We start from the raw sequence: 27,169 nt of genomic DNA on the forward strand, positions 1-27,169 counted from the left end.
CTAAGAGGAGCAGAGGATGCTAAGAGGAGGACATGAGGGACTTCCCTGGTGGCGCAGTGGTTAAGAATCCATCTGCCAATGCAAGGGACACGGGTCCGAGCCCTGGTCCGGGAAGATGCCACATGCCACGGAGCAACTAAGCCCGTGAGCCACAACTACTGAGTCTGCGCTCTAGAGCCCAAGAGCCACAACTACTGAAGCCTGGGAGCCTAGAGCCCGTGCTCTGCAACAAGAGAAGCCACCGCAATGAGAAGCCCGCGCCCTACAACGAATAGTAGCCCCTGCTCGCCGCAACTAGAGAAAGCCCACATGCAACAACGAAGACCCAACACAGCCAAAAAAAAAAACAAAAGAGGACATGACACAGAAGAGGGAAGAGGACTGCTGAGGTTCTCAGTATAACATGGCAGGAGGGAAGGTTGGGATGAGTAAAACAATGATGAGATTTCAGGGAAAGCCTTCTGCCCACCAACATCTCTCCTAAACTGTTCTGCTGAGGTCCCTGAGAAGGTCCCATCCAGACTCAGTTCTGGTTCCCTTGACACTCTAAGCTGGCTCTGTGGGAGTCCAGGACTGCCTCATAAGCCTCATTGGAAAGTATTTATAAAGGGTTTTTCCATCACACATAACTGCAGGAAAATACGTCCGAGTGGGAACTCTGCTAACAAAAGAAGGAGCTTAAGTGCCAAACAAACAGAAGAGATGGAAAGCACTGCAGGAGAGGAATAGAAAGAGACTGACATGCGATCTACCTGACCAGAGGTTGAAAAATGGTAGTCCACAGGCTGGATCCAGCCACAGGTGGTTATCATTGCCTGAAGAGAATTTTTTTTTAAATATCTGGGCTGGGACTTCCCTGGTGGCAAAGTGGTTAACAATCCGCCTGCCAATGCAAGGGACACGCGTTCGAGCCCTGGTCCGGGAAGATCCCACATGCCGTGGAGCAACTAAGCCTGTGCACCACAACTACTGAGCCTGCGCTGTGGAGCCCACAAGCCTAGAGCCCGTGCTCCGCAACAGGAGAAGCCACCTCAGTGAGAAGCCCATGCACCTCAACGAAGAGTAGCCTCCACCCACCGCAACTAGAGAAAGCCCATGCGTAGCAACAAAGACCTAACGCAGCCAAAAATAAATAAATAAATTTATTTATTTAAAAAAAAAATATCTGGGCCAACATTTAAAAATTAAAATTTTACATAAAAGTCCATACTTCTCTTGATAAATTGAAAAGCTGGTCCCACTAGGCTTATTGCCCAACTTTGGAGATGGGACACATGCCTCATGGGGCACCCTGCCTACCACTAGACCCTATAGCTCGCCGTGTGGGCAATTGCCACTCCTCTCCTGCATCCATTGTATCCCCAGCACTGTGCATTGGGCCTGACCCACTGCAGGCACTCCATATTTGTTGAGTTCTGGACAGATGGATGATAAAAAATGTTAAAAGGAAGTGAGGGAGGGAATCATATAAGTAATCAACTATGAAGTGGGCCTTGGTAAATGAGTAGAACTGATTTTTATTTAGAATTGGTAGACTATTCATAATGCAATATGTGTTGCTTAGAAGTTCACCAGATAACAGGATAAAATGGCATTCTCCAAGCAATACTAACGTCTTCCCAACCTTTTGTACCAGCTTCTGCCTGTAGGGTTTCTAGTGTGTTCTCCATGTTCAGTCTACAGATGCTAACTGCCTTTTTAATATTTCTGTTATTCACTGTTATATTATTTTCTGTACTTTGTTTACTTGGAAAAAATGTAAAGAAACCTCTTTTTCATGCTTGACATGACCTTTGCCTTTTTATTCTGAGATAAAGCTATTTGTAAAAATGTTTGCAATTTGACTTAGTAGTTCAAGAAATCTTCATCTCTCAACAAGTACTAAAAACTGTGATTTCATTACCTGGTTGAAGCTCATTCCTTCTTCCTTCTTTAGCAGCTTGAACTAAACTTGTGGCTAATGGAAAAAGAAAAAAATAATCCATTAGCAAATGATCCATACAGTGGCTTGTTAAAGTTTAACATTTTATACCCAAAATAAGTGAGGGCTCAAAGCTGCCAGTGGATGATTAAGGTGAAATACAAAGTATTCTTTTTCGTAGACAGACTCTACAGATTCTTTATTTCAAACCTAATCTCCCAAGTGCATCTTCTCCCAGAAAATCATTGTTATAGAATGATCAAATATTGCAAAAATTCAATACTTTGAAACTAAAAAAATGTAGTTTAGTTCTTGACTTGTAGCAATGAAAGAGTTCAACTTACCCAACAAAGTTCTCTCCCTGTTGACTGAGCAACTGACAACTTGCAAGTCTTTCTCAAATGTATAGAGATGCTATTAAAACAGAAGTATTTTTCAATTTGGAGTTTCATGTTAAACAACAATTTCATGAATGCAATTCCCATTCAGCTCTCTAGCAAGTATCATTGTGGCAAAGCATTTTATTAAAGAACCACCTGTGAACCAGTTTATCCATACTGAGAAGTTTCAGATTATTTTTTAAGAAAAATGTTTGCTATTGTAGGCCATCTTTGGCACTGAAACTTAACCATGAGACGACATAGTATAGTGGTTAAGAGTATAGGACTTGGAGCCAAGCTAGACCCAGGTTCAAATCCTAACTCTGCCACTTGCTAGCTTGTGTGACTTTAGATGAGTTATTCAACCTCTCTATCTTCCCATCAGTAAAACAGGAATCATAACACTACCTATCTCAGGAGATCCTTAGAAGTGGTGTGTTAGATAATCCACGTGAAAGTACTTACTACAATGTCTGCCACACATAATAAATACTCAAGTGTTAGCTATTACGATTATTGAGGCAAGTAACACTAATCAAATGACATGACTATGACATCATTAACTATGTCTAAGAGACTGCCACAAGTGCATCCCCTAAAGGACTCCCATATTTAGAACATTGGCAAAGCAGTCTTCTTTTTTATTTAATCTTTATTTTTATTTTCTTGCTGTTTGATTGTTGCAAGATTCCATTTCCCGGAATAGTAAAGAAAATTAAAATGGTCATGCTGAAGGAGGATGTGAGGTGCAGATTGAGGAACTGGAGCCAATCACAGTTATATTAAGTAAACTCTCTTAAAATACAATTAGAGGATAAGGAAAGATAGAGCCTTAGACTTCAGGAGAGTGCAGGCTAAGAGAAACAGTGACTGCAGAACTATTACGAAGGTAATTAGTACCTGCAGACTAAAGAACCACTGAGAACATACTAGAATCCAGTGGCCAGAAGTTGATAGAAAATGTTGAAAAGTCAGGAAAAGGGAACTTTGAGTTAATAAGAAGGCTCTGAATTCATGTGAGAAATTTTGGTTTCCTTTGACTCTTGCTCTAACTGAGGGATTATTATTTATACGTAAGAAGAGTCATGAATGTATATACTTAAGTTTTTAGTGTTTTATCCTTTTAAATAATAGATAACACACAAGGAGAGTCTCAGCGTTTAAAATATGCAAACACTACCAAATAAAATGTCTACGTTCTCCATAACACTCACCCAATTCCAATTTCCTCTGAAAAGGAAACATGTTTGTAATTTGTTCTGTAGCCTTCCAGATCATTCAAAATGAGTTTTTAATATATATTTATGCACATATATATTTTTCTTGCAAGTTTTTTAAACATAAATGGAATGTGTTATTCTGGCAACTTGCTTTTTTCATGTAATAATGTGTTTTGGAGTGCCTTCTGTGCCAGTGTCCATTTATAGACTTCTTAGTCCCTCAATATTGGTAAATTGTTTTGTTTTGTTTTTTTTTTAATTTATTTTTATTTATTTATTTTTGGCGGCACTGGGTCTTCGCCGCTGCGCGCGGGCCCCCTCCAGTTGTGGAGAGCGGGGGCTGCTCAGCAGTTGTGGAACAGGGGCCTAGCTGCTCCGCAGCATGTGGGATCCTCCCGGGCCAGGGCTCGAACCCGCGTCCCCCGCACTGGCGGGCAGATTCCCAACCACTGCGCCACCAGGCAAGTCCCTGGTAAATTGTTTTTATGCAGGCACAAAGTGACTCTCTCCCATTTGCCTCAAGAATTTGACACGCCTGTCACATTAACCAATGTCTTACGTGAGTGGTTTGAGGAAAGATTAAGAAAAGGAGGCTGGTTCTAAACCTGGATCTTTGAGAAGTAATGAGAAGCAAGAACAGTGAAGGTTAAGCAGAAGCAGAACTCAGAGCCAGAGGTCATTATGAGATCCTAAGCTTCTGGGAGCACACAAATCCTGGGGAGGGCGTTGGACTTCCTACATTCCTATAGAACATTGGATAATTGGTTTGAGCCAACTTGGCTTAAATCTCAAAGGACTAAGAGACCAGGTGACGTTCTGTTCCAGGAGTCCTTACACTTATTTTTTTTTTTAAGATAATGGTAAAGGGAGAAGAGAAGGAAGGCAAAGAAATATAAACTAAATTTTTAGAAAATAAAATGAAATAAGAAGTTGTATCTAGAAAGAAGGAAAACTTTAAAAGCAGTAAAGTAACCAATAAGTAACTATAATCTATGGTGATTTTTACCTCATTTTGTTTGGTTTGGTAATCATACAATCCAAAGAAGACATTTCCCTTATCATCCTGAAAAGAAAAAATTAACTAGATGTTAATTAAATGTCATTGTTTAGGAAGTTACTAGTTTTAAAAGAAACCTGCAGTAATTCAACCAGTATTAGCAACAAGCACTCTAAAGGTAGCCTGCTGTGCACGTCAGAGAGGGACTGAACCTGTTTCTGCTGGTCATATGGATCAAAGAGTGAAAGGGAATAAGAATGTACAGCTCAGTGAGTCTGGGGGACCCTGTCTACTAGGACTGAGCATGGTGAAGGAGCGAATTTTTTTGTACTTCCATTTATTTCTGTAAGAGAATATATATGATGGTCACTGAAAGTGGCTAGAACAAGTCCCTGATATTCTTATAAGTAAAACTTTTTGAATCGTACAACTCCTTGAATGCAGCATCCTCATAGATACAACTTAAAATAACTTTTTTTAAGCAAAAAGAAAAAAAAGTATAGTAATACAACTGTGCAAAGCAAACTGACCACTGTTATTATTCTTCCACGTTTCACTACTACGGTAAAGTTATCTGTAAAGTTAAATTTTCTTTCCTTAGAACAATTAATATTGAAAACACACTGTCAAATAATAATACCTCAAAAGTCTGAGCATATATAAGTTTGAAAAGATGATGTACAGTAATAATATTTAATATTTTCTCGAAGATAAAAATTTAACATTAATTAGGTTTAAACATCTTTTATTTGGCATTTTTCCTCTAGAAAATGAAACCGTTCATCTATTCAAAACATTTGAGCGCTGTGTCAGACACTGTGTAGTTTTTTATTTAAAAAAGAGAAAACATTTCATAAGACTGAATTTCAATTACCCTACTCAATCTCACAAAATAAAAAAAGTCATATGTTAAAGGTTAAATGCCAACAGGTCTTATTCACTACCCCTCAGTAATATACAGCATAAAACTCTGTAAAAAAAAGAAATGGTTAAAATGGTATATTTTATGTTATGTATATTTTACCACAATTTAAAAAAAGAATATAGGCATACCTTATAGGTATAAATAATATTTCCATTTCTTTCAACATTTAGTACACGTAAGCTCTCATAATTGTTTTCTAAAACACCTGAAACAATAATAATAGCAAGTTAATACTTAGCAGAAGACGTTTAAAAACATATCTAACAAATACAATATTAGTGAAAAGCCAAATACAAAAGAATACTGATCATTCCATTATATAGAGTTTAAAAACAAGCAAAGCTAATCTATTTTATTAGAGATCAGACTAGTAATGACCTTTAGGGAAGAGGAAAGGAGCAGTGATTAGGAACTACCTCAAGGGAGCCTTGCTAATGAAAGTGTACACACTGGAAAAAACCGGCAGAATCTACTGAAGCTGAATATATATGGCTCAAAAATTGCCCTTGTACATATATCTCATAAGAAGTATACACATATTGGGGCAAATAACACATATGACATCTACAGCAGTATGGTTCAGAGACTTCCGTGGTGGCACAGTGGTTAAGAATCCGTCTGCCAATGTAGGGGACACAGGTTCAAGCCCTGGTCCGGGAAGATCCCACATGCCACAGGGCAACTATGCCCATGCGTCACAACTACTGAGCCTGCGTTCTAGAGCCCGTGAGCCAAAACTACTGAGCCCGCGTGCCACAACTACAGAAGCCCGCATGCTTAGAGCATGTGCTCCACAACAAGAGAAGCCACTGCAGTGAGAAGCCCACACACTGTAACAAAGAGTAGCCCCCGCTCGCTGCAACTAGAGAAAGCCTGCGCATGGCAACAAAGACCCAAAGCAGCCAAAAATAAATAAATATAGCACTATGGTTCATAATAGTCAAAACTGGAAACCCAAAATACCCATCAAGCAAAGAATGAATAAACTGTGGTATATTCAAACAATGGAATATTATACAACAATAAAAATGAATTAACTTGCTATAACATACACCATAAATGAGTACAAGAAGCCCACATACTCACCCCTCCCAAAAAAGGTACAAACTGTATGATTTAATTTACACACAAGTTTCAAAACCTGGCAAAAAGAATCTATTGTGCTAGATGAGTGATTGCTGGAAAGGAGTATGAAGGGGACCTTTGGGGTTCTATTAATTTTCTCCTTCCGGCTCTGAGTGCTAGTTCCATGGGTGTGCCTCACTTTGTGAAAATTAACTGAGTTGTGCACTTGTGATTTATGTACTTTTCGGTATGAAGGCCAAATTTGATGAAGCATATAAAGATTTTTTACATAAAACATTTAACTTGTAAGTTAACTGACCATCATTTTTCTTCTAAAATTTTAGGATATTCCTCCGATTTCTACAGTTAAAGGATTTAAACACTGGTTAGAAACAGCATTGATAATTATCATCATTAATTGGGAAGAAAAGTATATTTCCCCAGTTTCTTCAAAATTAAATTGCTTAAACTTGACTCATTTTCCCCACACAAGAATAGTGTTATTAGATGCTAAAATATTATGTTGCTTATGACAAATTCCAATATTCAGACAAAACATATGCAAAATATCCTATAAATCAGAGCAAATTTCAGTTTGTATTCCTGATTAAAAAGGAAAAGTCAAGACACAAAATCAGGATAATTGGTGAGCTCAACCCCTGCACTGGAGCTGGGAGTGGAAAACATTTAGAGATGGTTCACTGAGAACTTAGGAATCATCCTGAGATCTCTCTTGCCAACTCCTCACAAGAAGAAGCTGCCTGGCTCTTCAGGGGGCAGGGCAAAGACAGGGGCAAGTGTTGCTTATACATGGGTATATACACCTTTCAATGTATATTGAGGTATCAGACACATCATTCTCAATGATTAAAAAAATAAGAATAATCACTTGGTCTCTTAGGATAATAGTATGATTCAATTAGCTTACTGCTGAACAGCACTTCATAATTTACAAAGTTCTCATTGCTATCTCAATCACACTGTGTAAGGTACTACAAGCCCATTGTATGGGTAAAACAACTGAGTTTCAATGAAGTTAAGATATTTGGCCAATATCATATATTGAAAAAGTGGCACAGACTAATTTCAAGCCTAGGAAAAGGTAAACAGAATGAACTAAGTTTCCTGTATCATACTCACAATGGGAAAACGGATAATTACTGAAAAATCCTTTAAGGTAGATTTTGCAGGCATCTAAAGAGAATTTCAGTGAGTTTCTTTTCATCCTGCACATGACTCAAAACTCCTGGAATGCAATGTGTCAATATTTTGAGAAGTTTTTTTTTTTCTTTCAAGATTATAAGGATGCTGGAAGAGACCTTCTCAAAAGTACACTTAAAAGGTTTCAACTAAGATAAGAAACTTCTTTACAAGACGCTTGCTAAGAAAATCCAATTTCCTTGCAAAAGCACATCTATTTCCAAATCACTAAAATTTTAAGAGAAAAAAAATTCTCCAACAAGTGCAGATTACAACACATGATATATGCTTATTCCATTAAATCAATGGTTCTCAATGCTGGTTGTGTTAGAATCATCAGGGGAGATTTTAAAAGAACATGGATGCCCAAGCCCTGCCCCAAATATCCTAATTTTTTTGAGCTGGTGAGGGGCCTACTCTCTGGTGTGTGTATTTTTAAGTTTCCCTTGTTATTCTAATGTGCAGCCAGGGCTGGGAACCACTGAACTACATATTTATAAATAATATACATTAAACAATATTCATTAGATAGCATAACTAGGACCTGCTTATAATGTAACCAGAGTAGAAAGAAATAATAAAAATAATGCCTTCATGGGTCTGTTAGGGAGTAAGAATTGCAGTCTTAAATAATCCTGCAGTTAAGTACGTGGTTCTCATCTGAAGGATATTTGCATTTGATAAATTTAGCAATGTTGGTAAGCCAGAGACCAGTGTCTCAACCACACACTATAAACCCATCAGCCCTTCCTCTCCGGATTAGTTGCTCATGTTTTAGACACACCCTTTTAAAAGACTTATTCAATAACCTCTTTGCTTATTCATTCTGACTCTTCTTCCACTAGTTCAACACTGGAAAGTCCAGAGGAGGAAGTTTAGCAACTTCAAATGAGGAAATGTGGTTTAATTTTACAGTTCAGTGAAATCAGAGTTCATGAAGGAAAAATGTAGCATTCTGATAAATACTTGCATAAGTAAACCTACTAAAAAAATGGAGAGTACCTAGATATTAAAGGTGTTGGTAAGTCACAGCTCATGTAAACTTAAAGCTGGTTTGCCACCCCAGTGTCCACTGAAGCACTATTTACAATAGCCAGGTCATGGAAGCAACCTAAATGCCCACTAACAGATGAATGGATAAAGAAGATGTGGTATATATATACAATGGACTATTAGCCATAAAAAGGAACAAAATTGGGTCATTTGTAGAGATGGACCTAGAGGCTGTCATAGAGAGTGAAGTAAGTCAGAAAGAAAAAAACAAATATATATTAACGCATATATGTGGAATCTAGAAAAATGGTACAGATGAACCAGTTCACAAGGCAGAAATAGAGACACAGATGTAGAGAACAAACGTATGGACACCAAGGGGGGAAAGCAGCAGTGGGGGTGGGGAGCTGGTGGTGGGATGAACTGGGAGATTGGGATTGACATATATACACTAATATGTATAAAACAGATAACTAATAAGAACCTGCTGTATTAAAAATAAATAAATAAAATTCAAAAAAAACCACATAAATATTTTCATTTACAGTTTCTATCTTTGATGTCATGCACAGAATTGTCTTTCCTACCCTGAGATTATATAAATGTTTGGTATATATTTTTCTACAATTTTTGTGTTTTTATTTTTTTAATTATATATTTGATCCAACTAAAATTTATTTATGTATTTAAACTCATACGTATACAGTATAACATTTGTCATTATACTTTGTTTACAAATGGTTACCCAGTTGTTCAAATGCCATTTATTGAATTATCTGTTTTTTCTGAAATGCCACACTTATAATGTAGTAAACCCCTATGTATATTTCTGAACTACCTATTCCTGTTCCATTGACCTGTCTACATATTATTAAGTCAATGCCACGTTGCTTTGATTACAGCTTTATAATGTTTTTAATATTTGGTGGTCAAGTCCTCTGTGATTACTCTTCTTTCATGGCTATTCTCATCCTTTTATCTTTTCAAATAAACTTTAGGGTAAATTTGTAAAAAAAAAAAAAAAGCTCGTTTGCCAGATAAGTCTCGTCCACTTCAATGTATTCTTTGCCAAACACGAGTGATTTCACTTTAAAAGAAGATGTCTGTCAAATATGTAAATTTGGTTTCCAACTGCTATGAGACAAAAATCAAAGTATTCCTTTTCTTTCCAATGACTATGGGGGTGGGGGGAGTCTCACAGCCTTATACAAAAATTTGAACTAGTTCCTAAAACAGAGATCAAGGAGTGCTAAGATATAATTATCCTATGACATTTCTATTCTGTAAATAATTCACATAAATCCTCCTGCTCAACAGGACCAGATATTATAATTTCTAAACATATGAAGTAAACATTATTATATGATTTATATTTCATATTCTGAATAAAATGAGAAAAATCAAGGAAGGGGTGATTAGTTAAGCAATAAAGAGAGAAGAGAATTAGAAAAGGAGACTAGGAAGGTAGGGGAAGGAAAAGTGAAAAGGAAGGACAGTGGCAAGAGAAGAGTGAAACAATAAACAAAAACAATGTGACTAAGCCAATCCTCTGGCCCCCAAATCTGTCTGGGGGTATCTAGGAGGCAACAATAAAAGCATCACTCTTGAGTCAGTTAACTGATAAAATATATCACTTCCCTGGAAAAAATGAATAAATACAATATTTGAAAGATTAATCAATCTGGAACATTAATAAATTCTAATAAATTCATAAATCTAATACTAATTGAAGCAGGCAAGGAGATATAGGCAAGAAAACCTACATTATTTCTGGTCTTAAATATACATGACATTTAAACCTTAGAAAATTTACATACCGGAGACTTTTTCTTAGTTTCCTGAAGATATGATACATCCCAAGAGGGGATTAAGCATTAGATAGAAAAATTAATATATAAAATCTATTATATTGCTACATACCAGTAATAGTTAGAACCTATAATGTTTTTAAATGTGCTATTTATGAAAGCAACAAAAAATAATAACAACCCAGGAATAAATCTGGCAAAAACCTTCATGGAGAAAATTCTAAGACTTGTTAAGAATCATAAAGGGGCTCTAAATAAACAACAAGCTATACTTTGTTCATAGTTGGGAAGATTTAATATTGTAAAGACACCAATTCTCCCCAAGCTGATCCATAGAGTCAATGCAACTCAAATCAAAAATCCAACAGACTTTTTGGTGAAATCTAACTGGCTGATTCCAAAATATATATGTAAGAACAAGGAGCATAGAATAGCCAAGATGATCCTGAAGACGACTGATGTGAGAAGACTTACTCTGCCAGTTATCAAGAATTAACAAAAAGATAGTTACTAAGATGTCTTCATCTAACATTGGCCAATGGAACAAAATTAAAAGCCCAGAAAAGGAGACTCACACACATATGGAAACTCGATGTGTGAAGGAAGTGGTTTTGCTGTCAGTGAGAAAAGGTAGGGCTATTTGATTAGTGACACCAGAACTACTAGCTATTAACACAGAAAAACAATGCAATTTACAAAAGAATATTTTAACACCTGTAAGCTATAAATAATAACAGAACAAAATCATGTAACCACCACCCAGCTTAAAAATAGCAAATATCAGGACTACTTTTGAAGGTTCTGGTGTCCCCCTATTTGATTCCTACATATTACAAAAATAAATTCCAGATGGATTAAAAAGATAACAAAATTCAAAGAAAAAAGCTTTAAAGCTTTTAGAAGTTAATATAAAAATGTCTTCATGGCTTCTAAATTTCTTTAAAATATCCAAAAAGCACAAACCATAAAGGAAAAGACTCATAAATTAGACTACATTATAATCAAGAACTCTTGTTTATCAAGGGTAATCACAAACTGAAAAAACCAAGAGATTGAGGGAAGATATCTGCAACATATATGATGAACAAAGGACTAGAATCCTCAATGAAGAATGCCTTAAAATCAATATAAAAAAAACCCACAATAGACAAATGGACAAAAGGATGAACCAACATCCCATAGAAGGGGAAACTCAAATAGCCAGTAAGTATATAGAGATGTTCAACCTCAAACCACAATGAAGTAACGTTTAGACCCACCAGTTTGACAAGAAATTTAAAATCTGGAAAAATCAAGAGCTTGTGAAGATACAGAGTACCAAAAACATTTCTATACCACAAATGGGGTAGTTAGTAAGTACAAGTACTTTAGAAAACAATTTGGCACTACCCAGGAAAAGTGAAGACGTGCATAGCCTGTGACTCAGCAACTCTACTGTCAGACATCCATCCTAGAGAAACATGTAAAGTGTGCTCCAGGTTAGTAAAAGCATAGACTGTAACAACAAACACCAGAAACCTCCCAAATGTCACTGTTGGGAAAAAGATAAGTTGGGTTCCCTAGGAAACATCCTGAGACAGTTTAGTATGCAGGGTATTTACTAGGGAGTGCTTACTAAAGTGGGATTAACACCTGTAGCAGGAAGGAGAAGGAAGCAGGACCAGGCTGGGGAAGAAGTCAAGTTATAATGAAGGCCCAGTGGCCTCAGGTGACCTTGGGGTCCTCCATCGGGGAAGCTCTAGAACTGAAATGAATTGTCAGAGTTGTCCCATGTGAGTCAAAATGCCCAGGCCTTTATACCCCACCTCACCCTCTCATTAAAGAAGGCCATACCTAAACTAAAGGGGCATAAAGTTGGGTGATGCAACCCTCTGCTGAGGCCATCCCTGAAGGGGCTGACAGCTGAGGGCTATCTGCTGCCCACACTTACAGCACCTGGGACAAGCCCTTTCTTGATAGGAAGATCTAAACACTGCATCTCCATGTCCACCATAGTGTTGTATAGTCACACAGATGGAATACTATACAGCAGTGAAAATTAACGACCTACAGCAGTCAACATGGATAAATCTTACACTACTGAGAAGAAAAAAAATGAAAAGAATACATATAGCATTATTTCATTTACTTAAAGTTCACAAACAAGCAAAATGAAATGATATTTTGCTGAGGGAGATATACATATGGGTTAAAACTACAAATAGGATCAAAGAAATGTTAAAATATAAATGTTTAAACGGTTATAGGTAACAACTTACAGATGAGGGATACAGAGAGAGACAGGATCAAATAGGGAGACAAAGAGCCTACACAAGTCTTGATATTGTTCTATTTTTAAGGTGGGTACACAGTGTTGCTTTTTTTTATTATTTATAGCTTTATTATTTTAATAATAATATTATTTTTTTTATTTATAGCTTTATTATTTATAGCTTAGATGTGTTAAAAATATTCTTTTAAAATATTCTTTTATTACTGTTTTAATTTTTTAAAGAACAAATATTTTCTTCCTTTATTTCAGGAGAAATAATTTTCCCAAAGTTCAACCTAGAACAAGAAACACATGCAGTAACCAAATCTGGTCTCCTTACTTCTTAACCCCTTTTTGACTAAAATGCTATCATATATGCACTGAATTTCTGTCCTGGCTGACTTAGCCCAGCTCTGTGGCTATTTTGCCAGAAATATGTCATACATCAGGAGTACTACTTAACACCACTAAGAAATCTTCAATTGTATTTGTTGATGGAAAAATATTAAAGCTTCAAATTTAGAGAGCAAGTGTGCAGAGAGGAGACTTTACAATGGTATAATTATTCATAATTTACATTTGAAAAGCCGAGACTTTGAAAGGAAAATAATTTGCACAAATGTGTGGAGTAATAGCTGTGCTAGAAATAAAATAGAATCCCACATTCCCCTGCCAGTGCTACAAATTACAGCAGCAGAATAATTAACTTGTGGTTTTTTTGAGCTACCACCCACTGGTGATTTTCAGAAATAACAATTTCTTTTAGTATAATAGGGCTAATATCTTGCCAAGGTGCTCTGCAGGAGCAAAATACTACCAATATCAGAAAAATCTGGTATTTCTAGGAAGTTTAGTTTCTGAGGACCCAGGGGTATCTGCTGTTCGGAGAAATGTCAACACACAAGTTTATATGTCTTCATAGATGAGTGAAAGACACAAGGAAGCCAAAATCTAACTGGCTCACACATAGCTTTTCAATCACAACACACATTACTGAAACATAAGGCTGTGGCATTTCACACTTCATCTAACTTCTCATTTTCAGACACCTGCCACTTAGCTATATAAGGTGGAGGTCCAGAGGAAGGACCACTTTGTGGTGGAAAGCATAAACCTTCAAAAGCTCTTTAGACATTTAGAAGACTTCTAAAAAATTTCCCCCAAAAGTGAAGCTTTACTAATAATGACACTAGTCGTTTGTCAAACTCACTAGTCAAACTGGAGCCTTGAGCTAGACAAACATGACTCCCTATTTGGAACCAACAACCAACATGCCAGGACAAGGAACCCTACAAATATTCTGCTAAAGCCATAGGATAGAAAACTTTCTCCAGCGATAAGGGGAAAGGAGTTGTAGATACGGGTAATTTGATGGACCTCTCCAAAAAATGCCCTCCAGCAAGTCTAAGTGTTTAAGGAAAACCAGAGGGGGAAAAAAAAGAGGTAAACACACAGAAGTGGCTAGCTCCTGTGCACAACTGGGATCCAGGGTATCATTTCTTTGAACCTGAACCTAAGCCCTGAAGATGCAACATTATTTACAGCAAACGTTTCTTCTTAAAAAACAACCTGGGAAATCACAGAGTTCCCCTTCTTTAAAGTTTTGATTGATCAATGCTGGAAAGGCTCGAAAGTCACTTTCCACTCCCTTATCAAAATCAAAACAAAGGATTTTTGAGACAGATGAAAACCAAAGCCTCAACTGCCCAGAATGTATTCCAATTCACCCTGAGGAAGTTGGGCAGGACACCCGAGGATCACTTGGTCTCACGCCTCTTGCTGGCCGGCACAGGTGGTCTCTGGGTTGGTGGTGACGGGCTTGATGCTTTGGAAAACAGTGGGCTCTCAGTTCATTGCTCACAACCTGAAAGCAGACCCCTACCCTCTCGCACTTCACATCCGAAGTGGCATGTCCCCTAAATCACGGATACTGTTCACCCAGAAACACGTCTCACAAACGTGGGGACAAACTGTGCACCTGTTAAGTATTTATACGGTGGTTTTCCTGGTGGCCATGATTCATCTTGTCTTTCTCATAACGCGAGAACTTCCAGGAGCCTCTAGTCTTGGTAGAACTCCTACCCGGGTGATGAATCTTTTTAGGCAGGTGAGATATGAATAAAGCATAGAGAACCACCCTCTCCCACACCCTGCAGCCTTGTGCCGGAGGAGTTGCGCAGTCTGGGCAGCTGCTCCTCCACGCCCTGCTCTGATGAGATGATGCCGAGGGTACCACTAGTGTCCCAGCCTTCCTACTGAAGGTGACTTACTGTGGGCAACCCTTAAGCCAGAAGCTGGAGGACTCGCTAGAAGAAGCAGTGCCCACCTAGAGGGATGGGCTAGGGAGGGTGGGAGGGGATATCGGTATATATGTACACGTAGAGCTGATTCACTGTTATACAGCAGAAACTAACACACCATTGTAAAGCAATTATACTCCAATAAAGATGTTAAAAAAAAAACAGGCAGTGCAACTCCGCCACCGAGACCTTGCCCACCTTGCCCCGGGGGCTGTCCCTCCGCCCTTCACCCAGTGGCCCCGGGTGAGGGTGGCAAAGCCCACACTCCAAAGAGGGGAAGGTCACCCCTTCAGCACCAACCTTCACAGGTTGGCAGGGGGCACAGGCTGCGCGTCTGGCCGGTGCCCACCAACCACCCCGGCCCAGCCCAGGAACCACCTAGATATGAATGACTCCGACTCCCCCGCCTCCGCTGCCCCTGCCTGCCCCCTCCATCCACCCCCCCACCCCGCCCCGACGCACGCCTACAGCACCTGGGCCGCCGCCTCCGGCCCCAGCGGCCACTAACGCCGCCCGCTGTGCCCGCAGCCACGGTAGCACGTCCTTCCCGAGATCGAAGTCAGAGACCAGACGGAGGGCCATTGCCCGGACGCGGCCACCGGGCAGCTCTGGGGCCCTGCGCCGCGGGCATTCCCGGCCCTCCGCGCGCCACCGCGCCCCGCGCCCGCCCCTCCTTCCTCTACCCCGCCCGCCGCTTTCGGTTCCGCCGCGGCCGAGCGGGAGAAGCCCCAGCACCGCCTCCTCCCGGCCCGGCCCGCGCCGCGCACGTGAGCCTCGAGCTGCGCACGCTGGGCCGGCGGGGGGATGAGGGAGGGGGGGCGACGAGGGCGCGGGGGAGCAGACCCAGCCCGGCCGCGAACCCTCGGCTTGCACCCTCGCGGCGGAGGAAAGAGGGAGGGAGGATTTGTTTTTTAAAGAGGTGTGGAGATGTTGCTGGACCAATGGTTTCCAAACTATGCTGCATATGACATGTGGGCGATAGGCGTTTTGGGTTTTTTTGTTTGTTTGTTTGTTAATCCCCAGGTGAGTCCACTGTGCAGCAAAGTTTAGAAACCAGTTGGCTAGAGATAGGTATTACTAGCTGGGTCACCTGAGAAGGTTCAAAGTCATCACCGGGGCAGAAGCAGGCGGTGGCTTGGGCCTATTCAACCCAATTTCAGGGTGGTGGTATTTTATTAGTAGTACTTAAGTAGAAAGTAGCAGCGAGGTGTATGTGAGATGATTCTATTTCAACAGAGATTCGGAGACACTGGAAAGGGTCAATCAGCTCAACACAGACAGGTCTTCTGCCTATTTACGGGGCTCCCTACACTGGCTGCAACGAAGCTGAATTGTTTTTTTGGGTTTTTTTTGTTTGTTTTTAATCAGTCATCAATTTTATACACATCACTGTATACATGTCAATCCCAATCGCCCAATTCCGAAGCTGAATTGTTGAAGATTTCCTCTGCACTTAGTCTTTTAAAAGTGTTCTCCTTCCAGGGGCACCTGTGGTGTGGGGCACCGTCTCATTCCCATACCTATAAATAAGTCCAGTGTTTTCTTAATCTTGCCACTCAGGTTTCTTTTCATTAGAGAGTGTACCGTCAGTATCGCTTGCTGTACCTTTGGCACTGCAGATCCAATCCATCCTGAACGTCAATGCCAAGTTATTACTCTCCCTAAAACAAAGCTGTCCTCATGGCCCCGTGCAGAAGACTTTGAGTAACAGCTGACTGCAGGATAAAGTGCCTATACTTTACCTCACCCTTCCAGCCTTTTCACCTAGACATTCGGCTCCAGGTTGGCCTGATTCCAGAACCCTCTGATTCCACCCACTTGCCTCCGAAAAAAATCACCAGACCCTTCCAATCTGGATCCACAAAGCTTTCTCACAGCTTCAGCCCCTAGCGACCTTCCTAACCCTGAACTTCTAGAGAGATGTTGCTAGTACACCTCATTTGACAATCAAATACTGCATGGAGCCGTGAATTGAATCTTGAGTCTTGCACACCCCTCTGCAGCGGCTAACAGAGCAGCCAGAAGGTGCTCCACTGTTACTGAAGAGTGAGTCAATACAGTATGGACTAAGGGGTGCTGTGTCACATGTTTCTCAAAGTGACGGTCTGAAAACTACCCTCTGTTTTACAATGCAGACTCCTAGGCTCTAGTCTAGACCTGGGCAAGGCACAGAAATGTGCATTTCAGCCTGAGCCTCAGGTGATTCTTAGGCTTGCTAAGATTTGAAAACTTCTCTAAATAAAGGTAAAAGAAACTCTTGATTTCGCCCTACAGACACGTTTCTCCAGCTGCGGTGGTGGGTGATTTCGGGTAGCTCTCCACTACTCACCACCATATTCGTAGGAAAATCATCCTACCTGTAAAGTGCATGAAGCTTTAACAGAAATGCTTACTGAGGCTGCTGATATTGCTAGTGCAAAGAAGGGTGGCCACTGAAATAATGGGGAGATACTACAACGAATGTTTCATACCAAATGGAGCTGGTTGCCTTTGTCATACAGAAACGTCTTCACTTTCCTATTTTAAAAATTAAGTGAGTTTCTGTTGATTTTTTTCTCAGTTAACCTCTATTTTGACCAAGCGAGACTGATTTTATAGTCTTCATCAAGCAGTAATTATATAAAAATTCCCTTCAAAATAAATTTAAGTAAAAAAGAACATAGAGAAGGTAAGAAATAATAACTAAGATACCAGAAAGACATGGCCAAAGCCATGAAGGTAGTATATGAATGGCTGAGCTTTGGAGATAATTCACTAAGGAAAAGACTAGTGAATGGCGACTTACTGGTTTACAATTTGTGAAAGATTAACAGAAAAAGAATGCTGATGGATTATCCTTGAACTCTAAAGAAGGCAGAACTGGAAACTGTCCTATCTTCTTTAGTTAAAAAGCTGCTTCATTGATGGATGTGTTAACTTGACCATGGTAATCATTTCACCATGTATATTTATATCAAATCATCACATTGTACACTTTAAATATTTGCCTTAAAAAAAAGGGAAAAGAAAAGAAAGCTGCCTCAGAATCGTTAAGCACTGGAACTGGCTTTTGAATAGAATAGAAATATTTCTATTTCTTGGGGATTTTAAGAATTAACCATCATCTTCCTTAAAATCATAGCATAGCATAGAGTTGGAGACCTAAAGATTTTATAATCAAGACCTTTATCTTAGAGATGAGGACACAGGCTCAAAATGGTGAAATGAATGTCTGGTCTAAAGTAGCAAAGCTAGTTAACCACGATGTTGGGATCAGAACATAAGTCTCCTGCTATTGGTGTTTGTGTTGATTATGTCCAGTGAACTGACTTAGAAGACTCAAATTACCTTACAGCCTGAGGATTCCGAGTTATCCAAATACCACACCCCGACTGGAGTAGAATTCTGGGACCACAGTGAGAAATCACAGAACTTGAATCACATGGTTTCCTCAAAATAGTCTAGGTTCTTTGTGATTTCATCTTGAGTTTTAGAGTTGAAGGAAACTAAAGGAATTGGAAATGTGGGTTGAATGAATCATTTGTAAATGAAAATAGTTTATCTCATAGAGATGTTAAAATGAAAAGTTCCACTCGGTTCTCCTAACCAAGAAAGAACGTCTGGAAGTGGGAAACTATACAAGTTGATTCTGAAGGAGTTAGAAAATGGCCTATTTAACAAATCTAGTCCAAAATTCTAAAACTGCAAGGAATCTAAGGACTAACGAAATCAATACTAGGTTTGAAATTGGCATTCAGTGGAGCAATAAATATGCTAAAAGACCATTTTTATTAATAAACTCATGTGGTTGAAATTAAGTAGAAGTGAATCAACTAAAAACCAAACCTTGCATTTTGGAGGCTAATCCTTTGAAAGCACAGCTGAGAATGTTTTCCTTAAAATTAATAGAGGTTACCCAAAAACCCATTAGAATCTAAATAGTGCATGAGTAAGGTTCCTCTGAACTTTCTAGGAAATAATAATTGAAGTTTTGTAACTAAGATGCTAAAGCACTTACAATGAGGTGACTTCTTATGTAGGTATTAAGAATGCTGCTTCCCTACAGTAATCTATTTCTAGCAGATATAGTTAACATGTTTTTAAGTAAATATCTACGGTGGTGATCATTATGACAGCCCCCATCCATTTGCCCCCAGTCAGGTGTTAACAGTTCCTCTTGCCAGTGACTGATTGGGAGTGGGCATGTGCATCGGTCAGGATTAGGTTCACCAGAAGTTATTGAAAACCCAAATTAACAATGAATTGAACACACAGGTTTTATTTTCTCACCTATCTGGAGGTAGGTAGTCCAGTGCTTGTAAGGGCAGGTCTCTGAAATCAGGAATCCAGGCTTCTTCCAGCTTTTTCTTCTATCAGCTCTTTGAGTATATCCTTGTCCTCATGGTCTAAGGTGACTGTGAAAGCTTCAACCATCTTGTCTGCATTACAAAAGTCAAAATGGAAGAAGGGAGATAAAAGAGGATGCTGCCTTCCTTTTAAGAATACTTCCCACAGGTTCTACATAACATTTTTACTTAAACTTACAAGGAAATAATTTACAAGGAGTCTTTTAAATGACTAGTCATATGCCCAGATAAAAATTGGGATAATATTACTAAAGAAAGTGGGGAGAACCGATGCTAGAGGCCTCTACCATGGCATGAAATCCAATTCTGGACAATGGGTTGCAAGGAAACCTCTAGTATGGTATTTCTGGGAAAGATTTCTCTATTCCTAAAAAAAGGAGACATGGGAAAAGAAGGTCCTTTTCAGCCTTTATATATTTCAAGGGCTGGATATGATTCCTGGAACTTCACCAATCCTGCTACCAGTCTGAAGAGGGAGTCAACAGATGGAAGTGGGCAGGGCCCAGAAAACTGCAGAGAAAGGGGGCCTTGGCCTGTCATTCTTGAAGCCAGCCCTACCTCTGGCCTTTCTGATATTAGAGATAACAAACTTCCCTACTGTTTAAACAAAATTGAGTCAGACTTTTATTTTACTTGAGGCCAAGGCTCTCAATTTTAAAGGCCTATCATTTCAGAATTTTGGTAACTTCCACCAAAGAGTGCTCCGATCATAATAGGTTTTGAACACATTAGGACACATTGCCCTATATTTTTGTATTGTTCTTATTAACATAAAATGAAATAATGTTAAAGGAGTAGGCTTGGGGGAAAAAACCCAGATAAGCAAAAAGTTAATTCCAGATCCCTGATAACTTAAGAACCTTTGGATCAGATCACACTTGAAACTCATTCTATCAGCAGACTTTTTAATTACATGAGCCAACAAATTTCCTTTATTATGTAAGCTAGTTTGGATTGGATTCTCAGTTATTTCTGCTTAAAGCACCCCAAGTTGGGGATTCTCAACTTTAATGAGCACACAAATCACCTGAGGATCTTGTTAAACTGTAGATTCTGATTCGGCAGGCTGGGGTCTACATTTTAACAAGCTCCCAGGTGATGCCAATGCTGGTGGTCCACAGCTCACACTTTGAATAGCAAAGTTCTGCTACCTCATGCAAGGATCTTTCCACCTGTATATTGCTACCTTACTTTCACCACAGAGAGGGCCAGGTGGGGATAGGCTTGGATGGGTTAGCTGTGGAGATACCCCAGAACTGAAGGTCTAGGTCCAGAGAGAAGTCTAAAATGGGGGTGAGTACTGAGTCCATAAGTTAGAACCAGACCATGGGCCACAAGTTCTAGTAGCAGACCACATAAAATCAGAAACTGAAGGGAGGAGATTTTAGGAAAATGAAAAGGATCTTAGCCCAGGACTTCTAGAAAGCAGAGCCTGGACGAAGATTAAAGTGCTAACACTTTATAAAGAGGAATGCAAACACAGGCAAGAAAAGAGGTAAAGCAAGGCAGTGAATCATAATCTGCATTTTAACAAGACCCCTGAGTGATTCACATGCATGTTAAAGTTTGAGAAGCAATGTTCTAGCTACCATATGCTTTAAATAAGAGTTGTTTTCTTTCTTTGTTTGTGATTGAGTTATTGAGTTCCAAGCCTGTGTTGATTTGGTGCAGAGTAGAGATTTCACTCCAAGATGCAGGAGACAATGAGAGAGTACAAGAGTGTTCCAAAATACACCTACTCTGTGCACATCACAACACAGTGACCCTAAAAATAGAGGGGTTTCCTTCTTTATCTGTGTTCAGACTTTTCAGTGTTTTACTTAATGAGGCTTCAGCAATAATATTAGAGATACACACAATAGGAAATGAAAAAAGATGTGGCCTTTCTAGAGAATTTTAAAAAATACACAAGATGTTCAAGGTGGATAATTCATATGTCCCTAAATCATCAATTCCAAGTTCTGTTATGATAGGATGTTTTTGCAGTCATTTTGAAATTCTGTCCTAAAAATGAAAGTGAAGCACATTGACATCCAACACACTTTCTCCATCTAAGAAAGGAATCTTATTTAGATATGTTTAAAAATAGACAAAAGATATAGTCCTATTTCTTACCAGTTACAAATGGAATTCTAAAGACTGTCTCAACTGTTAACAATAGTTATCTCTGGGAAAGGTAACTAGATGAAGTTTTTTTTTAAAACCTTAGCCACATGTTAATTTTTTTAATTTTAAAAACTAGCTTAAATTTTTAGAAATTTTTTATCTTCACTCTGATTTTGGTAATAAAATTATTGTTCAAGCTTTAAGGAACATCTTGCTGACAATTTGTGGCAGTTTTTTTCCTGTGTAGTTGTAGTTGGCTGTATGCTTAGGGACGTCTTATATTGTTTTTACATGTTTTCTTGGAGAGCTGACACCGTTTAGCAGCAGTGATGGATAGAATAACTGTTTAAATATGCTTGCTTATCATTTACAAATGTTAGTGTGAGAGCACTCTCCCTGCAGTTTGTTGAAAAGAAAACTGACATAGATCTTTTAAGGAAATGTTCTAGAGAATAATAGCCCTATGATTAGAAGGGAGATAAAGGGCTGACATTTAACAAGACGGGCTAGACAACATTTTGAATCCATTCTAAAGGAATTATACCTGATTTAATCAGGGCATAGGGAAGAATTGGGGTGAAACGTTCAGAAAGGTGCTAAACATTTCTGACACCAAGAATGCTTCCCCAAGTTCCTTTTAAAGTTTAGCAGATGAGTAAATATTAACTGTGTTGAATTACTCTATCTAAAATAGGAAGAATAATGGGATGTACAAAATATGAAAAGAGGGACTTCCCGGGTGGTGCAGTGGTTAAGAATCTGCCTGCCAATGCAGGGGACATGGGCTCGATCCCTGGTCTGCGAAGATCCCACATGCCGCGGAGCAACTGAACCCGTGCGCCACAGCTACTGAGCCTGTGCTCTAGAGCCAGAAGCCACAACTACTGAAGCCCACGTGCCTAGAGCCCGTGCTCTGCAACAAAGAGAAGCCACTGCAGTGAGAAGCCCGTGCACAGCAACGAAGACCCAACACAGCCAAAAATAAATACATACATACATACATTTATAAAAAAAATACGAAAAGATCATCCAAGAAGTTTATAATCATGTGAAAGTTGGGTGGCCATGTCTAATACCTGGATTTTGGTATTACTTGTAATGACCAGGGGGAAAATATGTTGTTATATTCTATCTCAGTCAGAAAACACTCCATTTTGAAGTGGCTTCTTAGAGTTTTCTCTTCTTATTTAAACTATCATCTTAACAGAAACAATTGGCTTACTTGTGATTTATTTAAACATAGATGTTGTTTTCCCCTTTCTTCTTCTCCTTCCTCCTTTTCTCCCCTTATTCTCTTCCCTTCCTCCTTCATTGCCCTTTCCCTTCCTGTTCCCAAACAATTCCATCCTGAAACCATCAGGTGGGGCACAACATCTGTACAGCTAGGGTTGAGGGCAGGATGTTGGCCAAAATTTGTACTTCAGAGCCCAAGCAGGGTGAAGAGGGTGTTGGGGGGGGTCACCTAGCATGAGGTGTCGGAATCCAATCAAGGGAAGCTAGGCAGGTAGGCAGGGTGGTTGTTCAGTATGGGGTATCAAATTGCAAGTGGCTTGGGGAGGGCATCTGCACAGGGGTGGGAACAGAGATGGGAAATTGGCTATTTACGTGTGGATTGATCAGTTAAGTAAATATATTAAGAATAATGTGAGTCATGTTTCTCACTGGCAGGCTAGGGTGTCACAAGAAAAGAGAAAAAGGCTAAAGTAAACTCTATAGTGTTGGATTGGACTTGGAAGTATTGGTGTAAACTTATAGTTTTCATTAGATAGAGAGATGATGATAGATAGAAATGTAGATGTAATGTAAATGTATGTATGTGTATATGCATATACACAAATTCTGTCCATTGAAAGCCTGGGAGCAGCAATACCCTCGATATCGGTTAAACTGTCTGGCATGAGAAAGAACAAGATGAGCCTGAAACATCTCCTAGTGCCAGAAAGCAAGAATGTGCTTCAAGAATGTTGGCGACATGTCAGGACATAGCTGCCAGTGTGAAGGGGGTCCCCACTGGCCAAGTATAGGACAATTTGAGCATCAAAATGAACAATTATAATAAAGGATTGTGAAAAGATAAAAGATTGTTAAAAGATAAAAGGCACATTAAAATTTTAAGAGTTTATCTGAACAAAAATCCATTTGAAATTGGGCAACGCCAAACTAAAAGTGATTAAGGGCACTCCACTAGGGAAAAAACTTTATAGAGAAGAAGCAGAAGTAACATAAGGAAATTATTGATTGGCTCTAGCTTCGAACCTGGTTGGCTATTTGTGATTGGTTGTCAGGTTTTGATTTCATAATCTTGAGGCATATACGGGCTTAGATTCTGGTTTGCTTACACAGGCTGCCACAGCATTAGATCCGCCTCAGTCTAATGGCCTCCCTGTTTAATTAATATAACAAATCTATTAAATAAAACAGAAAACCATGGGAATACACACATATAGAAAGTATGATGCAGAACAGGATGTCTAGCTAGTTTCCAAGTACCACCCCACAAAATACAGATTAAGCCTCAAATATATCACCTAAATCAAGGGATCAAACTAAACAACATCAGTAATGACACAAATAGAAATTATAGGATAAAATCACTACCCAAAAATGATAACCTCATAGACTTAGAGACCGAACTTATGGTTACCAGGGGCGAAGGGTGGGGGGAATGGATAGTGGGGGAGTTTGGGATCAACATGTACCCACTGCTATATTTAAGATGGATAACCAACAAGGACTTACTGTATAGCACAGGAAATTCTGCTCAGTGTTATGTGGCAGCCTGAATGGGAGGGGAGTTTGGGGGAGAATTGATACATGGATATGGATGGCTGAGTCCCTGTGCTGTGCACCTGAAACTATCACAACATTGTTAATCGGCTATACTCCAATATAAAACAAAAAGTTAAACAAAATGACAACCTTAATCTAATCATGAGGAAACATTAGACAAACCCAATTGAAGAATGTTCTACAAAATAACTGAACTGTTATCTTTGAAAGTGTCAAGGTCATGCAAAACACCGGAAGACTGAGAAACTGTTCCAGACAGAAGGAGGCTGACGAAACATGACAGCTAAATGCTGCATATGATCATGACCTGGATACTTTGCTATAAAATTCATTACTGGGTCTAAATGCTGGAGAGGGTGTGGAGAAAAGGGAACCCTCATACACTGTTGGTGGGAATGTAAATTGGTGCAGCCACTATGGAAAACAGTCTGAAGGTTCCTTAAAAAACTAAATATAGAGTTATTATATGATCCAGCAATCCCAATCCTGGGCATATATTTGGAAAAGGTGAAAACTTTAATTTGAAAAGATACATGTACCCCAATGTTCATAGCAGCACTATTTACAATAGCCAAGACATGGAAGCAACCTAAGAGTTCATGGACATATGAATGGATTAAAGAAGATGTGGCACATATATACAATGGAATATCACTCAGCCATGAAAAAGAAATGAAATAATGCCATTTGCAGCAACATGCATGGACTTAGAGATTATCATAATAAGTAAGTCAGACATAGAAAGACAAATATCATGTGATATCACTTATATGTGGAATCTAAAAAAAGTGATACAGGGACTTCCCTGGTGGTCCAGCAGTTAAGACTCCCCACTCCCAATGCAGGGGGCCCGGGTTTGATCCCTGGTCGGGGAAGTAGATCCCACATGCATGCCACAACTAAGAAGTCCACATGCTGCAACGAAGATCCTGCGTGCTGCAACTAAGACCCAGTGCAGCCAAAAATAAATAAATAAATATTAAATAAATCTTTAAAAATAAATAAATAAATAAATAAAGTGATACAAATGAACTTATCTACAAAACAGAAATAGACTCACAGAAAACAAACTTATGGTTACCAAAGGGGAAGTAGGGGGAGGGATAAATTAGGAGTTTGGGATTAACAGATACACACTACTATATATACAATAGATAAACAGCAAGGACCTACTGAACAGCACAGGGAAGTATAATCAATATTTTGTAACAAGCTATGATGGAAAAGAATCTGAAAAACAATAGATATATATACATGTAAGTATAATTGACTCACTTTGCTGTACACCTGCAACTAACACAACATTGTAAATCAACTATACTTCAATAAAAAATGATAATAAAGTTCATTATTGGGTCAACAGAATAAACTTGAACATGTCTGAGAATTAGGCAGTAGTGACATTTCAAGGTTAATTTCCTAATTTTGATTGTTGTACTATAGTTATGTAGGAGAATGTTCTTGTTTGTAGAAAATACATACTAAAGTATTTAGAAATAATGGGACATCATATCAGCAATTACTCTCAAATGGTTCAGAAAAAAAATTATTTTGGTGTAACTCCCAACTTTTCTGTAAGTTTGTGATTGTTTCAAGATGAAAAATATTTTTAAAAGCATAAATGTTATCAGAATGATTGGTTTTTCTAAAGTCTTATTAATTTTTTTTCCATAGAAGGAAATACCATCTCCTGTTGTCTTAAGAGCGAAGTTTAAATAGTGACATGAGTGGATTTGATTTAAAACAGTGAATTATCAGAAGATGCACAGGTTTTTAATTAGATTGCATTTACAGAAATGCAATGAAAATTACTAAGTAGTCTTGTGCTCTATGAGTGAATTCTCCAAAACCGGCTAAAAAGAAACCATAGTCAAATAAAAGGAGAAGTATGATGGAAAATTATATTTTCACCTCTTACATGACTATCTTTTTTCCTTTATAGGAATCTTCCATTAACTGCTCTCAGAAAAAAAAAAAATTACCAAAATTAAACATTTTTTTTCAGAGCAATCAGATGACTATTTCATAGGGAATTTGATGTCATAAATAAATACATAAAAGGAGTAAATAATATATACTACAGATACATTTTCATTAAAAAATGCACACATTGAATTTAATGAACAGCACTTATCCATTTAAAAAGAAATGTATAACAGATATCTGTGTGTGCAGCAGATTTTTAATGTCCTACTGCCATGTGTTCTGTACATAGATTTTTGTTTTCCTTTCAGATTTCTAAACACAGTGGAAACCACGAGAGAGAATATCTGAAGCAATTCATTAAAATCTTGGCAGCCGCACCCTCAGCTCCTGCTTCCCTGAAAGCTGCCTTTACTGAAGCTGCAATTCCCTCCACAGAAGACGATTGTCACTGCCTTGGGAGGGGCAATTCCTGGAGGAACCACTTCAGCCAATCTAGAGTCTTGAATAAACAAAACTATGTAAATAAATTGCCATCTCGAAAGCGGTGGGTTAGTGTGCTCTTTTGAATGTTCCTGGGAAAATAAATTTGACTAAAATGAAATATTTTTACTGTACGATGTAACGCTCCAATTCAGTGGATTCTGGTGTCTCTCCGGTGTCAGTTGTATGGGGAAGGGAAATGACAGGCTGTCCCTCAGCTGTTGAATCAGACGAACTTCTTTTCTTGGACAAGATTTTACAGTGAAAATATGTTGTAGGTGATCTAAAATGAAAGAATTTCTCCTTGCCAAGAACTTCGCATTTTCTGCCTTTTTCACCTGTTTGTGGTTCTGGTTTTTTTTTTTTTTTTCAGTTACTCTCCCCTCCACTAGGCTTTGGTAATTAGGGCGGGAATTTCCTGATTCCAGTGTTCCATGGTAGCCTTTTCCCTCCCTCCAGTT

The 27,169-nt window shown here is 38.9% G+C and overlaps 1 protein-coding gene across 4 annotated transcripts in view; it reads right to left on the reverse strand.

The window, feature by feature from the left end:
* Nucleotides 1-27,169, reverse strand: part of GSAP (gamma-secretase activating protein) — a 191,581-nt gene that overhangs the window by 70,361 nt on the left and 94,051 nt on the right. For all 4 annotated transcript variants that reach the window (XM_082473471.1, XM_082473470.1, XM_082473469.1 and 1 more), the window contains 5 exons: nt 15,534-19,478; nt 5,572-5,648; nt 4,528-4,584; nt 2,266-2,335; nt 1,904-1,957 (listed from right to left, as the gene is read on the reverse strand). In XM_082473471.1, the coding sequence (XP_082329597.1) occupies nt 1,904-1,957; nt 2,266-2,335; nt 4,528-4,584; nt 5,572-5,648; nt 15,534-15,642 (367 nt within the window). In that variant the 5' untranslated portion in view covers nt 15,643-19,478. The remainder of the gene's footprint in view (nt 1-1,903; nt 1,958-2,265; nt 2,336-4,527; nt 4,585-5,571; nt 5,649-15,533; nt 19,479-27,169) is intronic.

The sequence above is a fragment of the Balaenoptera physalus genome (genome assembly GCF_965194825.1).
Source record: "Balaenoptera physalus genome assembly, chromosome: 8".
NCBI classification, from domain to species: domain Eukaryota; kingdom Metazoa; phylum Chordata; class Mammalia; order Artiodactyla; family Balaenopteridae; genus Balaenoptera; species Balaenoptera physalus.